The sequence below is a fragment of the Mustelus asterias genome, chromosome 22 (assembly GCF_964213995.1).
Source record: "Mustelus asterias chromosome 22, sMusAst1.hap1.1, whole genome shotgun sequence".
NCBI classification, from domain to species: Eukaryota; Metazoa; Chordata; class Chondrichthyes; order Carcharhiniformes; family Triakidae; genus Mustelus; species Mustelus asterias.
The window spans coordinates 75,401,086-75,417,081 of record NC_135822.1 but is presented as its reverse complement, the minus strand read 5'-3'; the positions used below and the strand labels follow the sequence as shown (position 1 = coordinate 75,417,081).

Sequence of the window (15,996 nt, the reverse complement as noted above, 5' to 3'; positions counted from 1 at the left end):
TGGAAGCAGATACGGTAGTGACTTTTAGGGGGCGTCTTGACAAGTACATGAATAGGATGGGAATAGAGGGATACAGTTCCCGGAAGGGTAGGGCGTTTTAGTTGAGTCGGGCAGCATGGTCAGTGCAGGCTTGTATGGCCGAAGGGCCTGTTCCTATGCTGTAATTTTCTTTGTTCTTTGTTCTGTCCATGTCGACACTATAGTTAAGAAAGCCCACCAACACCTCTACTTTCTCAGGAGACTAAGGAAATTTGGCATGTCAGCTCCGACTCTCACCAACCTTTACAGATGCACCATAGAAAGCATTCGTTCTGGTTGTATCACAGCTTGGTATGGCTCCTGCTCTGCCCAAGACTGCAAGGATCTACAAAAGGTCGTGAACGTAGCCCAGTCCATCACGCAAAACAGCCTCCCATCCATTGACTCTGTCTACACTTTCTGCTGCCTCGGCAAAGCAGCCAGCATAATTCAGGACCCCACGCACCCCGGACATTCTCTCTTCCACCTTCTTCCGTCGGAAAAATGATGCAAAAATCTGAGGTTACATACCAATTGACTCAAGAACAGCTTCTTCCCTGCTGCTGTCAGACTCTTGAATGGACTTACCTTGCAATAAGTTGATCTTTCTCTACACCCTAGCTACGACTGTAACACTACATTCTGCACTCTCTCCTTTCCTTCTCTATGAACGGTATGTTTTGTCTGTATAGCACGCAGGAAACAATACTTTTCACTGTATGTTAATACATGTGACAATAATAAATCAAATCAAATCGAATATGCACCAGGACACTGGGGAGAATGCCGTTCTTTTTTGAACTTGTGTTTTTTTTATTCATTTGTGGGACATGGGCGTCGCTGGCTGGCCAGCATTTATTGCCCATCCCTAGTTGCCCTTGAGAAGGTGGTGGTGAGCTGCCTTCTTGAATCGCAGCAGTCCATGTTCTGTGGGTTGACCCACAATGCTGTTAGGGAGGGAATTCCAGGATTTTGACCCAGCGACATCATGTACATTGGATCTGAGAGGGAAAATGGGGTTTAACATGTAATTCCAAAGGTGATGCCTCCAACAGCAGAGCACTCCCTTAGTTTTACATTGGGAGTATTCGCCTGGATTGCAGGATCATAAAAGAGTTGGGCCCATTGACTCCTGCACTTTTAAAGAGTCAGTTCCCTTTACAAGGGAAGAGTTTCATTATCCATCATCATTTTAAATGTCTTCATTAAATCTCAGTCTTGTCTGAACAAGCCCAGTCACTCCATCATCTCCTCAAGCCTGTTCAGCTGGAATCATAGAATCCTGACAGTGCAGAAGGAGGCCATTTGACTCATCGAATCTGCACTGACTCTCCAACACAGCATCTCACCCAGGCCCTATCCCCATTACCCCACATATTTACACCGCCAATCCCCTTAACCCACACACCCTAGGACACTAATGGACAATTTAGCCTGGCCAATCAACCTCATCTGCCCATCTTTGGACTATGGGAGGAAACCGGAGCACCCGGAGGAAACCCACGCAGACACAGGGAGAATGTGCAAACTCCACACAGATGATCACCCAAGGCCAGAATTGAACCCGGGTCCCTGGCGCTGTGAGGCAGCAGTGCTAACCACTGTGCCACCGTGCCGCCCTTTGCAGAAGGAGACAGCCTCAGCGACCATGTCAGCGCCAGCTCTTTGAAACAGTTTGCCCACCTAGTCCTTTGCTCTTGCTTCTCCAGCCTTTACTTATCACTGATTCTTCATCAGTCCCAGAATACAAGGCAGTAAGAGTCTGGTGAGTGGGGTCAGCTTTCTTATAAACTCGGTAAAAGAGGCAGGTGAACAGAAGCTCGAGTGATGAAGTGCTTTTGTACAAAGCGTATTTCAGACATTTCCTTCACTCCATCTCTTGGCTTTGCTGCCTCCATTCGGACAGCTGCTCTGTAAATGTTGCAGGAGCCTCTCGGAACAGGATGTCTGCTGATTGATTTGTGATACTGCAAATTACTCAAGAACTTTGATAAGACAACTCAGCTTGCCAGTTTAATGTTTTATTATGGACAGCCATTAATCAGCGGCTGAACATTAGCAGCTCACACACTCCAGTCCATCATTTTTCTCTCCCCCTTGCTGCTTTGCATTGATTTTCCATCATCCTGACTGGATCAGACAACAGATGTAGTTCATTAAAACTTTAATCGCTGATGACTAGCACTGCTCTGATATCAGCTTCCTGGCTCGGCAGATCACCATTCCATTTTGCAATTCAAATCCTTCCACAGTCTCTCACCTTTCTGTCTCTCTAATCTCTTCCAGCCCAACAACATTCTGAGATCTCTCCTTCTTCCGCTGTGAAGAATAACCCCAGTATCTCCCGTCTCCCCACCTAACGGAAGACCCCCATCACTTGGACCATTCCAGGAAACCTTCTCTGCCATCCTCACCAAAGCTTTGACATTTCCAAACTGTGGTGTCCAAAATTAGACACTGTGCAGGAGGCCATTCGGCCCATCGAGCCTGCACTGACCACAATCCCACCCAGGCCTGATTCCTGTAACCCCACATATTTACCCTGCTAATCCCCTGACACTAGGGTCAATTTAGCATGGCCACTCAGCCTAACCGGCGCATCTTTGGACTGTGGGAGGAAACCGGAGCACCCGGAGGAAACCCACGCAGACACGGGGAGAATGTGCAAACTTCAGAGTGACCTGAGCCAGGAATTGAACCCGGGTCCCTGGTGCTGTGAGGCAGCAGTGCTAACCCCTGTGCCACTGTACCACCCCATAACTTCCTTACTTTTGTACTCAATGCAACTCTTGGATGTAATTTTAGCAGCTTTATTAACTTATCCCTCAAACTATTGGTGTAGTTTGTACTTTGTAGGAAGCTGGGAGCAAGTGAAACTGATCGGCTCAGAGCGATTGAAAGCATGGTCAGTCCTTCAGGCCATCAAACAGTCAAACAGCCTGATGACGAGCAGTGGCCCACTGCTCACACGCTGGATTTATTTCTTCTGCTGGCACGCACTGAAGGGAAAAGTTTGAACAGCCTGACTCGAGCTGTTTCACAGGCCACAGCCTCAATTTAATTAAGCAAAGGGAAAGTGATGGGCTCAAAGCCAGTTCTGTAGATCAGAGCTTGTCAGAATCCCTTCCAAGCCTCCTCAAAGCAAAAAAAAAATTAATAATGTTAAAAACAGAAATGCTCCTCAATCCTTCAAAGGGTAAGAAGGTTGACTATAAATCTGGTTGAGGCATTAAGGGGGCAGGGCAGAGTTCAGCATCAAATAAAAGCCCTGCTTGCTCAGGCTTGAGAGATTTCTGCCTAAGTAGCTGGAGTGAAGCAGAATCTCCTTCAGATTAGTTGTTCAGTGCATGTCAGGCGCATGCACTTTGAAAACATTTCTTTGCCTCATTTAAGCTGCGGCTGTATCTCAATCATTGCTGTTTGTTATCGGGCAAGAGTGACCCTTTGGCTCTGTTTAGTCATCTGGGAAAACACAGACTTGTCATAATAAAGAGTTTGTGCCAAAAATAACCATTTCACTGTGTGGGAAAACAAACGCCAGCGGTGATTGGCTCTTGAAGGTCAAACTGACCTGTGTGTGAACTCAATTCAGTTCTGAGATTGCAGGTCATTGATCACCTGATCGGGGTCATATCTCTGCTGCAGGACTGTGATGGGGGAACGGGCATCTGTCACACCAAAGGTACTATTCACTGACAGTTACAGACTTGGAGGAGGTTGCAGAGGCAACCTTCTGAAATAATCTGGATTGTTCTAACTTTGGCCTCTTGAACATGATTTCCTTCATCCCTCCATTTGTGACCATGCCTTCAGCTGCCTGGGCCTTAACCTTGGAATTTCCTCCAAACTTTTCTCTGCTCCTCTACCTCCTTTCTCTTGGCGGAGGTGAAAAGGAATGTGGTGGCTGCTAGTCGGGGGAAATTCAGTGAGGAAGATTGACATTGCTCTCTGCAGCAAGGATCAATACTGGAATGTTACGGCTATCCACACGGGTGGGAATTTCCCATTCTGCTCCAGTGACTGGAGATTTAGCAGGGCGCCAAATTCTCCGGTTTCGCGGCAGCGGGAGCGTGGCGTGAACGGCCGGTAAGATTGCGTCCCAAGAGTCCAGAAGGTTGCGTTGCCTGCATGGCACCAGGGTAGGGGACATCTGCTCAGAGCTGGAGAGGAACTTGAAACCAAAAGAGAAAACGCTGGAAAATCTCAGCAGGTCTGGCACCTGACGTTTCGAGTCCAGACGACCCTTTGTCCAGCTTTGACAAAGGGTCATCTGGACTCGAAACGTCAGCTCTTTTCTCTCCTTACAGATGCTGCCAGACCTGCTGAGATTTTCCAGCATTTTCCCCTTTGGTTTCAGAATCCAGCATCTATAGTAATTTGCTTTTGTCTGGAGAGGAACTTGCATGGGAGGGGCAGGATTCAGCCATTGCGGTCTATGTAGGTACCAAAGATATAGGCATGACAAGGAAAGAGGTTCTCCATAGGCAGTATGAGGAGCTAGGCACCAAATTAAGATGCTGAATCTAAAAGATAATAATCCCTGTATTATTATCAGAGCCACGTGTAAATTGGCACAGCGCAATTAAGATTAGAGAGATAAATGCATGACTCAAAGACTGGTGTGGTAGAAGTTGGCTCCGGTTCATGGGGCGCTGGCAACAGTACTTGGGAAAGTGGGGTCTGTGCCACGGGACAGTCACAGTCTACCCCTGAACTGTGCTGGGACCAGTGTAATACCACAATGTTTAACTATGGAAGGAGGGAGACTTTCAAACTAAATAGTGGGGGCAGGGATCAAATTTGGAAGTAAGTAGTAAATCAAAGAGTAGTGACACGGAAAGGAGGAAAAGTATTCATAAGGGAATGATAAACAGGCTGTGACAGGAAGGCAGAGAGATTACAAATCTGAGAATAAATCAGCAGATCAGGCTGGAGTTTACAAAAATAACAAACAGACAAAATTAAAGGCTCTGGAGCTGAATGCGTTTGGCATTAGAAACAAATTAGATGAACTGTCTGTGCAAGTCACTGACTGTAACACTACATTCTGCATGCTCTCCTTTCCTTCTCTATGAACGGTATGCTTCGTCTCTATAGCGCACAAGAAACAATACTTTTCACTGTATACTAATACATGTGACAATAATAAATCAAATCAAATATAAAGAAATAAATTACAGCCATTACAGAGTCATGGTTCAGCATGGCCTGGACTGGGACCTGAATATTGAAAGCTATGTGACAATTAAGCAACACAGGAAGCTAGGAAAAGGTGGAGAGGTGGCTCTGTTAATAAATGATGGTGTTAGCAGAATGGAGAGTCATAGAGGTTTACAGCATGGAAACAGGCCCTTCGGCCCAACTTGTTCATGCCGCCCTTTTTTTAAACCCCTAAGCTAATCCCAATTGCCCGCATTTGGCCCCTATCCCTCTATACCCATCGTACCCATGTAACTGTCTAAATGCTTTTTAAAAGACAAAATTGTACCCGCCTCTACTACTACCTCTGGCAGCTTGTTCCAGACACTCACCACCCTCTGTGTGAAAAAATTGCCCCTCTGGACACTTTTGTATGAGGGATAACTGAAGTTCAGTTTGAGTAGAGATGAAAAACAATAAAGGAAGAAGTCACTTATGATGGGATTGATGTCCGGGCTCCCTAATAGTAACCGTAGGACTGGGTGTAAAAGGTGAAATAATTGGAGCTTGTCCGAAAGATAATGACAATAATCATGGTGGAGCATTTTGGTGATCACAACATGGTACAATTTCAGCTTGTTATGGACAAGGAAATAGACAAGCTGCAAAAAAAAAGTTTTGGATTGGGGAAGAGTGGATTTTGGTAAATTAAGACAAGATCTGACCACGGTCAGACATTAGGAACAGTTACTAAATGGAAAATCTACAGAAGAGCAGTGGGGACATTCAAAAAGGAAATGGGGAGGGTGAAGGCCCAGCATGTTCCCTCCAGGGTGATAGATAGGAATAACAAGCCCAGAGAACCTTAGATGACCCGAGATATTCAGGATCCAATAGAAACATAGAAACTAGAAGCAGGAGGAGGCCATTTGGCCCTTCGAGCCTGTTCTGCCATTCACTTTGATCATGGCTGATCATCGAATTCAATATCCTGATTTCCCCTTATCCCCATATCCCTTTAGCTCCAAGAGCTATATCTAATTTCTTCTTGACTTCAACTACATTTGGTGGTAGTGAATTCCACACATTCACCACCCTCTGGGTTTTGAAATTTCTCCTCACCTCAGTTTTAAAAGGTATTGTTCTCAAACTGTGACCCCTAGTTCTGAATTCGCCCACCATTGGGAGCATTGAACAAAGAACAAAGAAAATTACAGCACAGGAACAGGCCCTTCGGCCCTCCAAGCCTGCATCAACCATGCTGCCCGACTGAACTAAAACCCCCTACCCTTCCGGGGACCATATCCCTCTATTCCCATCCTATTCATGTATTTGTCAAGACGCCCCTTAAAAGTCACTACTGTATCTGCTTCCACTACCTCCCCCGGCAACGAGTACCAGGCACCTGCTCTGTAAAGAATCTGCCTCGTACATCTCCTTTAAACCTTGCCCCTTGCACCTTAAACCTGTGCCCCCGAGTAATTGACTCTTCCACCCTGGGAAAAAGCTTCTGACTATCCACTCTGAACATGCCCCTCATAATCTTGTAGACTTCTATCAGGTCACCCCTCAACCTCCATCTTTCCAGTGAGAACAAACTAAGTTTCATAGAATCCTACAGTGCAGAAAGAGGCCATTCGGCCCATCGAGTCTGCACCGACCACAATCCCACCCAGGCCCTATCCCCATATCCCTACATATTTACCCACTAATCCCTCTAACCTATGCATCCCGGGACACTAAGGGGCAATTTAGAATGGCCAATTAACCTAGCCCGCACATCTTTGGACTGTGGGAGGAAACCGGAGCACCCGGAGGAAACTCACGCAGACACAGGGAGAATGTGCAAACTCCACACAGGTTTCTTCAACCTCTCCTCATAGCTGATGCCCTCCGTACCAGGCAACATCCTGGTAAATCTTTTCTGTACCCTCTCCAAAGCCTCCACATCCTTCTGGTAGTGTGGCGATCAGAATTGAACACTATATTCCAAGTGCGGCCTAACTAAGGTTCTATAAAGCTGCAACATGACTTGCCAATTTTTAAACTCAATGCCCCGGCCGATGAAGGCAAGCGTGCCGTATGCCTTCTTGACTACCTTCTCCACCTGCATTGCCACTTTCAGTGACCTGTGTACCTGTTCACCCAGATCCCTTTGCCTATCAATACTCTTAAGGGTTCTGTCATTTACTGTATATTTCCTATTTGTATTAGACCTTCCAAAATGCATTATCTCACATTTGTCCGGATTAAACTCCATCTGCCATTCTTTCTGAATCTACCATGTCTAACCCTGTTACAATTTTATAAGTTTCTATGAGATCCCCTCTCATTCTTCTAAACTCCAATGAATATAATCCTAACCGATTTAGTCTCTCCTCATATGAGAGAACTGCTATCCCAGGAATCAGCCTGGTAAACCTTCGCTGTACTCCCTCTATAGCAAGGACATCCTTCCTCAGATAAGGACACCAAAACAATACTCCAGGTGTGGCCTCACCAACGCCCTATACAATTGCAGCAAAACATCCCTATCCCTAAACTCAAACCCTCTTGCTATGAAGGCCAACATACCATTTGCCTTCTTTACTGCCTGCTGTACCTGCATGCTTACTTTCAGCGACTGATGCACGAGGACATCAAGGTCTCATTGAGTATCCACCTCTCTCAATTTACACCCATTCAAATAATAACCTGTCTTCTATTATTCTTACCAAAGTGGATAACCTCACATTTATCCACATTATACTGCATCTGCCATACACATGCCCATGCACTCAGCCTGTCCAAATCACGCTGAAGCTTCTCTGCATCCTCCTCACAGCTCACCCTCCTACCCAACTTTGCACATCTGCAAATTTGGAGATAGTACATTCAGTTCCCTCTTCCCAATCATTAATATATAATGTGAACAGTTGGGATCCTAGCAAAGATCCCTGCAGAACCCCACTAGTCACTGACCGCCAATCGGAATAAGACCCATTTATGTCAACTCTTTGCTTCCTATATGCTAATCAGCTTTCTATCCATCTCAAGACATTACCTGCAATCTCATGTGCTTTAATCTTACATAGTAGTCTGTTATGTGAGACCTTGTCGAAGGCCTAAATAAACCACACCCACTGGTTCTCCTCGGTCAACTCTACTAGTTACATCCTCAAAAGAGAAGGGGAGAAAAGGCTTTTAAAAAGCACCAGGGGAGCAAATCAGTGGAGGCATTAGTGAAATGCAGGGTGGAGCTTAAGAGAGCAATTAGGAATACAAAGAGGGGCTGTGAGAAAGCTCTGGTTGGTAAAAGCAGGGAAAATCCCAAGATATTCTGTAAGTACATCAATTGGAAGAGGATAACCAGGGAAAGAGTAGGGCCCATTAGGGACCAATCTGTAGGTGGAGCTAGAGGATATTGGTAGAGGGTTGAATGAATACTTCACATCCATCTTCACCCAAGAGAATGAGGACGATGGTATGGAATTCAGGGAGAGGGACCGTGAGGTTCTTGAGCAAATTGACATCGGGAAGGACATGGTCTTGGAGGTGTTGGCAGCCTTAAAAGTGGATAAATCTCCAGGTCCAGATGAATTGTGCCCTAGGCTGCTGTGGGAGGCAAGGGAGGAGATTGCAGGGGCTCTGACCCAAATTTTCAATTCCTCTCTGGCCATGGGGGAGGTGCCAGATGACTGGAGAACTGCTAATGTGGTTCCGCTATTTAAGGAGGGTTGGAGAGATAAACCAGGGAACTACAGACCAGTGAGTCTCACGTCAGTGGCAGGGAAACTATTAGAAAAACTTCTGAAGGAGAGAATCTATCTCCACTTGGAGAGGCAAAACTTGAACAGGGATAGTCTGCATGGTTTCATCAGAGCGAGGTCATGTCCAACAAACCAAGCCTTTGACAAGGTCTCACATGGAAGTCTTGTAATAAAGAAGGTAAATTCACATGGGATACATGATTGGAAAACGGCTACTGTTACGCCGCTGTTTAAAAAAGGAAGTAGACAAAAGGCGGGTAACTACAGGCTGGTTAGCTTAACGTCTGTAGTTGCTGGAATCCATCATTAAAGAAGAAATAGCAGGCCATCTGGATAAGAATGGTTCGATCAAGCAGACGCAGCATGGATTCATGAGAGGAAAGTTGTGTTTGACAAACTTACTGGATTTTTATGTAGATGTGACTAGTGCGGTTGACGGAGGGGAACGGGTGGATGTGGTGTTTTTGGATTTCCAAAAGGCATTCGATAAGGTGCCTCACAAAAGGTTGCTGCAGAAGATTGGGTCACACGGAGTTGGAGGTAGGGTGTTAGCGTGGATTGGGGATTGGCTATCCAACAGGATAAAGTTTAACAACACCAGGTTAAAGTCCAACAGGTTTATTTGGTAGCAAAAGCCACACAAGCTTTCGAGGCTCTGAGCCCCTTCTTCAGGTGAGTGGGAATTCTGTTCACAAACAGAACTTATAAAGACACAGACTCAATTTACATGAATAATGGTTGGAATGCGAATACTTACAACTAATCCAGTCTTTAAGAAACAAAACAATGGGAGTGGAGAGAGCATCAAGACAGGCTAAAAAGATGTGTATTGTCTCCAGACAAGACAGCCAGTGAAACTCTGCAGGTCCACGCAACTGTGGGAGTTACAAATAATGTGACATAAACCCAATATCCCGGTTGAGGCCGTCCTTGTGTGTGCGGAACTTGGCTATCAGTTTCTGCTCAGCGACTCTGCGCTGTCGTGTGTCGCGAAGGCCGCCTTGGAGAACGCTTACCCGAATATCAGAGTCCGAATGCCCGTGACCGCTGAAGTGCTCCCCAACAGGAAGAGAACAGTCTTGCCTGGTGATTGTCGAGCGGTGTTCATTCATCCGTTGTCGCAGCGTCTGCATAGTTTCCCCAATGTACCATGCCTCGGGACATCCTTTCTTGCAGCGTATCAGGTAGACAACGTTGGCCGAGTTGCAAGAGTATGTACCGTGTACCTGGTGGATGGTGTTCTCACGTGAGATGATGGCATCTGTGTCGATGATCCGGCACGTCTTGCAGAGGTTGCCGTGGCAGGGTTGTGTGGTGTCTTGGTCACTGTTCTCCTGAAGGCTGGGTAGTTTGCTGCGGACAATGGTCTGTTTGAGGTTGTGCGGTTGTTTGAAGGCAAGAAGTGGGGGTGTGGGGATGGCCTTGGCGAGATGTTCGTCTTCATCAATGACATGTTGAAGGCTCCGGAGGAGATGCCGTAGCTTCTCCGCTCCGGGGAAGTACTGGACAACGAAGGGTACTCTGTCCGCCGTGTCCCGTGTTTGTCTTCTGAGGAGGTCGGTGCGGTTTTTCGCTGTGGCGCGTTGGAACTGTTGATCAATGAGTCTAGCGCCATATCCTGTTCTTATGAGGGCATCTTTCAGCGTCTGGAGGTGTCTGTTGCGATCCTCCTCATCCGAGCAGATCCTGTGTATTCGGAGGGCTTGTCCGTAGGGGATGGCTTCTTTAACATGTTTAGGGTGGAAGCTGGAGAAGTGGAGCATCGTGAGGTTATCCGTGGGCTTGCGGTACAGTGAGGTGCTGAGGTGACCGTCCTTAATGGAGATGCGCGTGTCCAAGAATGCAACTGATTCCGGAGAGTAGTCTATGGTGAGTCTGATGGCCTGTTGGGGAGCACTTCAACGATCACGGGCATTCGGACTCTGATATTCGGGTAAGCGTTCTCCAAGGCGGCCTTCGCGACACACGACAGCGCAGAGTCGCTGAGCAGAAACTGATAGCCAAGTTCCGCACACACAAGGACGGCCTCAACCGGGATATTGGGTTTATGTCACATTATTTGTAACTCCCACAGTTGCGTGGACCTGCAGAGTTTCACTGGCTGTCTTGTCTGGAGACAATACACATCTTTTTAGCCTGTCTTGATGCTCTCTCCACTCCCATTGTTTTGTTTCTTAAAGACTGGATTAGTTGTAAGTATTCGCATTCCAACCATTATTCATGTAAATTGAGTCTGTGTCTTTATAAGTTCTGTTTGTGAACAGAATTCCCACTCACCTGAAGAAGGGGCTCAGAGCCTCGAAAGCTTGTGTGGCTTTTGCTACCAAATAAACCTGTTGGACTTTAACCTGGTGTTGTTAAACTTCTTACTGTGTTTACCCCAGTCCAACGCCGGCATCTCCACATCATGATATCCAACAGGAAGCAGAGAGTTGGAATAAATGGGTGCTTTTCTGGTTGGCAGATGGTGACTAGTGGCATGCCGCAGGGATCGGTACTGGGGCCTCATACTATTTACATCGATGATCTGGAGGAGGGGACTAAGTGTAGGGTAACAAAGTTTGCTGACGACACGAAGATAAGTGGGAAAGTGAATTGCGTGGAGGAAGCGGAAGGTCTGCAGAGAGATTTGAATAGGCTGAGTGAGTGGGCGAGGATCTGGCAGATGGAGTATAACATTGGTAAATGCGAGGTTATTCACTTTGGAAGAAATAATAGCAAATTGGATTATTATTTAAATGGAAAAAAATTACAACATGCTACTGTGCAAAGGGACCTGGGGGTCCTTGTGCATGAGTCGCAAAAACTCAGTCTGCAAGTATAACAGGTGATCAAGAGGGCAAATGGGATGTTGGCATTTATTGCGAGGGGGATAGAATATAAAAGCAGAGAAGTCTTGCTGCATCTGTACAAGGCATAGGTGAGGCCGCAGCTGGAATACTGTGTGCAGTTTTGGTCCCCTTACTTGCGAAAGGATATATTGGCCTTGGAGGGAGTGCAGAGAAGGTTCACCAGGTTGATACCGGAGATGAGGGGTGTAGATTATGAGGAGAGATTGAGCAGATTAGGTTTGTACTCGTTGGAGTTTATATGGCTGAGGGGTGATCTTATAGAGGCATATAAGATAATGAAGGGGCTGGATCGGGTAGAAGTGGAGAGATTCTTTCCACTTAGAAAGGAAACCAGAACTAGAGGGCACACACAGGGGGGTCAGTTTAGGACAGAGTTGAGGAGGAACTTCTTCTCTCAGAGGGTGGTGAATCTCTGGAATTCTCTGCCCACTGAAGTGGTGGAGGCTACCTCGTTGAATATGTTTAAGTCATGGATAGATAGATTTCTGATCGATACGGGAATTAAGGGTTATGGGGAGCAGGCGGGTAAGTGGAACTGATTCACTTCAGATCAGCCATGATCTTATTGAATGGCGGGGCAGGCTCGAGGGACTAGATGGCCTACTCCTGCTCCTATTTCTTATGTTCTTATGTTCTATGTTTGATACAGGGTAATTTGATAAAGTGGATTCAAAATTTGCTCAGTTGAAGGAGACAGAGGGTGATGACAGAAGGCTGCTTTAGTGACTGGAAGCCAGCGTCCAGTGGCGTACCGCAAGGATCTGTACTGGGTCCCCTATTATTTGTCATTTATATAAATGACCTGGATGACTATGTGGGGGATAGGATTAGTAAGTTTGCGGACGACACAAAGATTGGACAGGTGGTTAACAGTGAGGCGGAGTGTCTTGGAGTATTGGAGTGTCTACAAGAAGATATAGATGGAATGGTGAAATGGACAGAGAAATGGCAGATGGAATTTAAAACCTGAAAAGTGTGAGGTACTTTGGAATGAATAATTTGACAAGAAAGTACCCAATGAATGGTAGGACACTAGGAAGTTCTGTGGAACAAAGGGACCTTGGCCTGTTTGTCCACTCGATCTCTGAAAGCAGAAGGGTATGTTACTAGGGTGATGAGAAAGGCATATGGGACACTTCCCTTTATCAATCAAGGCATAAAAGCAGGTAGTCTTGCTGGAGTTGTATAGAACTTCGGTGAGGCCACAGCTACAGCACTGTGTGCAGTTCTGGTCACCACTTTATAGGAAGGATGTGGTTACACTGGGAGGGGTGCAGAGGAGATTCACCAGGATGTTCCCTGGAATGGAACATTTACCACCGCATCTGCCCATCCAGATTCGGGGTAAAACAGACATGCTCTACAAAAGTGCGATTTGGGGGAAGGGGGGAGGGGCCCGTGATCAGTCTGGGTGCCAGAGTGGGTGGGGGGGATAAGGGGGTCAGTAATGTTGTGGGAGTGAGACAATGTCTGTGGGGGTCAGGGGGAGGCATTATCCGGCTCGGGAGCGATGTGGCAAGGGAGCCACATGCTATCATTTTTTTTTCTGCACATGTGCAGTTGGAGGCGCCGATCGGATCTGCAGGATTTCGGGCGCGTTAAGCCCCACCCACAGGCTTCTGCTGCGCGATTCGGAATCACTGATATTTTTGCGAGCAGAGTGTGTATGGGGGCGCCTCAGAACGGATCTAAAAGTCAGATCTGAAACACTCCCAGTTTCAAGTCTGCCCAGCACTTAGAATCAAAATGGTAAAATAGGGCCCTATGTTTCTATGATTTTAATTTACATAAAGACTGGAAAAACAAGATCGGAAAAGGTAGCCTGGATGAGGAATTCATAGAATGTTTTTGGGGTAGTTTCTTAGAACAGCAAATCTGAAACCAACCAGAGAGCAGGTTATACTAGAACTGGTATTGTGCAACATGATAGCCTTTTTCCTCTGATGGAGAAATCCAGCACGAGGGGGCATGGCTTTAAATTGAGGGGGGGTAGTTATAGAACCGATGTCAGGGGTAGGTTCTTTACCCAGAGGGTGGTGAGGGATTGGAATGCCCTGCCAGCATCAGTAGTAAATGCGCCTAGTTTGGGGGCGTTTAAGAGATCCGTAGATAGGTTCATGGACGAAAAGAAATTGGTTTAGGTTGGAGGGTCACAGTTTTTTTTTTTAACTGGTCGGTGCAACATCGTGGGCCGAAGGGCCTGTTCTGCGCTGTAATGTTCTATGTTCTATGTTCTATGTTCTATGATAGGATTAATTTAATGATCTCACAGTGAAGGTGCCCGTAGGTAACAGTTGACCATAATGTGATTCAATTTTACATTCAGTTTGAGGGAGAGAAGAGTGGAAATAAGGCTAGAATTTTAAACTTAAATAAGGGCAATTGTGAAGCCAAACAACATCAGTTAAAGTGAACCAGCAAAATAGATTATGGGGCAGGTCAGTAGAGCTGCAGTGGTAGAGGTTTAAGAGGATATTTCAGAGTACACAGAATAGGCACAGTGAAATAATGGTTAGCACTGCTGCCTCAACATGAGGGCCTGGGTGTGATTCTGGCCTTGGGTGACTGTCCGTGTGGAGTTTGCACATTCTCCCCGTGTCTGTGTGGGTTTCCTCCGGGTGCTCAGGTTTCTCCCACACTCCAAAGATGTGCGGGTGAGGTTGATTGGAAATGATAAATCATTCCTTAGTGTCCCAAGATGCGTAGGTTAGGTAGATTAGCCATGGTAAATGTGTGAGGTTACGGGGATAGGGCAGAGGGGTAGGTCTGGGTGGGATGCTCTTTTGTTGAGTTGGTGCAGACTTGATGGCCTCTTTCTGTACTGTAGGGATTCTATAGTTTTAATGGATAAATAAATTCCAACGAGAAAAAAACTTTGAAACTTCTTTGGAACGTTCTCCCTCGAAGGCAGAGCGAGATAGCTTCTTGATAAGCAGGAGGTGAAAGGTTATCGAGGTAGGCAGGAATTTGGATTTGAGGCTATAATTAGGTCAGCCATGATCTTATTCAGTGTCTTACTCCTGATCCCAATTCTGGTGTTCATTTGTACCTCCTTCTCCTCCCTTTAGATGTTCTGTAAAAGCTTTCTCTTTGACCAAATCTTTGGTCACCAGCGCTGATACTCCTCAAATGACTTGGCATCAAATTCTATCTGAAAAGGCTACTGTGAAGCATCTTGGGATGTTCAACCATGTTCAAAATGCTTTATCAATGCAAGTTATTGTTGCATTGCTGCAAGGCTCTGGGGAGAACTCAGGACAGTGAAATTAGTTGCAGATTACTCTCGCGAATGATGAGTGAATTGGTCTCCTTGTGATATAATCCTGCAAATTGTTCCCAGCGTGCAGTACTGAGTTGCCGGCCAATACAAGCAGGGGTTTGTAACCACAATCTTCCGATTCTGAGCTGGCCGATTAGCTAATGTTATCAAACTACACAAACAGGTACTTCACCGTTCCAGCTGTGTGTGTGCTCGAGACTCTTCTCAGTATATTTCTCTCCATCGCCACATCAAGGGCTGACAAAGATGGTGGCAGCCGAGTTCTCTCACAGATTGGCTCTGAATGCCAATGCACGCTTCTGTCTCTGAACCCCAAACACCACCAGCACTCAGCTCAGCTCATTCCTGGCCAGAGCACATGCTGTCACCCAGAATCAAGGGGGTACAGCTCATTTTATTCTTCTGATTGATTCTTGTTTTAATTTTCAGGATTGAAGAAATTACAAATAAAGAGAAAGTGAAATTGGATTCCACTGGCATGTTCCACTGGTGTCCGCCAAAGGGCATCAACCAAGTAACACTGGTGAGTACTCTGACTTAGGCTGGTGACTGTTATTGGAAAATCCAGGCCTGTATTCCTGATGGAGAATCTCCCAGAGTTTGGCTTCAGTGCCAGAGTGTTTGAATCCTTTACTACAGTTATGATAGAGATGTCTGTCAGTCTCACTGCCCCATTTAGTTAAAAGTCTTTGGCACGGCGCATGATCTTGGAAGACAGTCACCTTGTGAAACAATGTTTATCTCTGGAACAGAATTACATCAAATCCATAGCACAGAAATAAGTCATGTGGCCCAACTACTCTGTGCCAGTGATTATGTACCATACTCTGTCACCATATCCTTCCCTTCTTCATGTGTTTATCTAACTTCCCCTTCGATACATCTAACCTATTCGCCTCAAACACTCCGAGGTAATAAGAACATAAGAACATAAGAAATAGGAGCAGGAGTAGGCCAT

The 15,996-nt window shown here is 46.2% G+C and overlaps 1 protein-coding gene across 1 annotated transcript in view; it reads left to right on the top strand.

The window, feature by feature from the left end:
- Positions 1-15,996, top strand: part of LOC144509731 (calcium-activated potassium channel subunit alpha-1-like) — a 156,329-nt gene that overhangs the window by 76,310 nt on the left and 64,023 nt on the right. Inside the window, exons 20-22 of the mRNA XM_078238510.1 lie at positions 3,611-3,700; positions 3,912-4,104; positions 15,468-15,561. Coding sequence (XP_078094636.1) covers positions 3,611-3,700; positions 3,912-4,104; positions 15,468-15,561 — 377 coding nt within the window. The remainder of the gene's footprint in view (positions 1-3,610; positions 3,701-3,911; positions 4,105-15,467; positions 15,562-15,996) is intronic.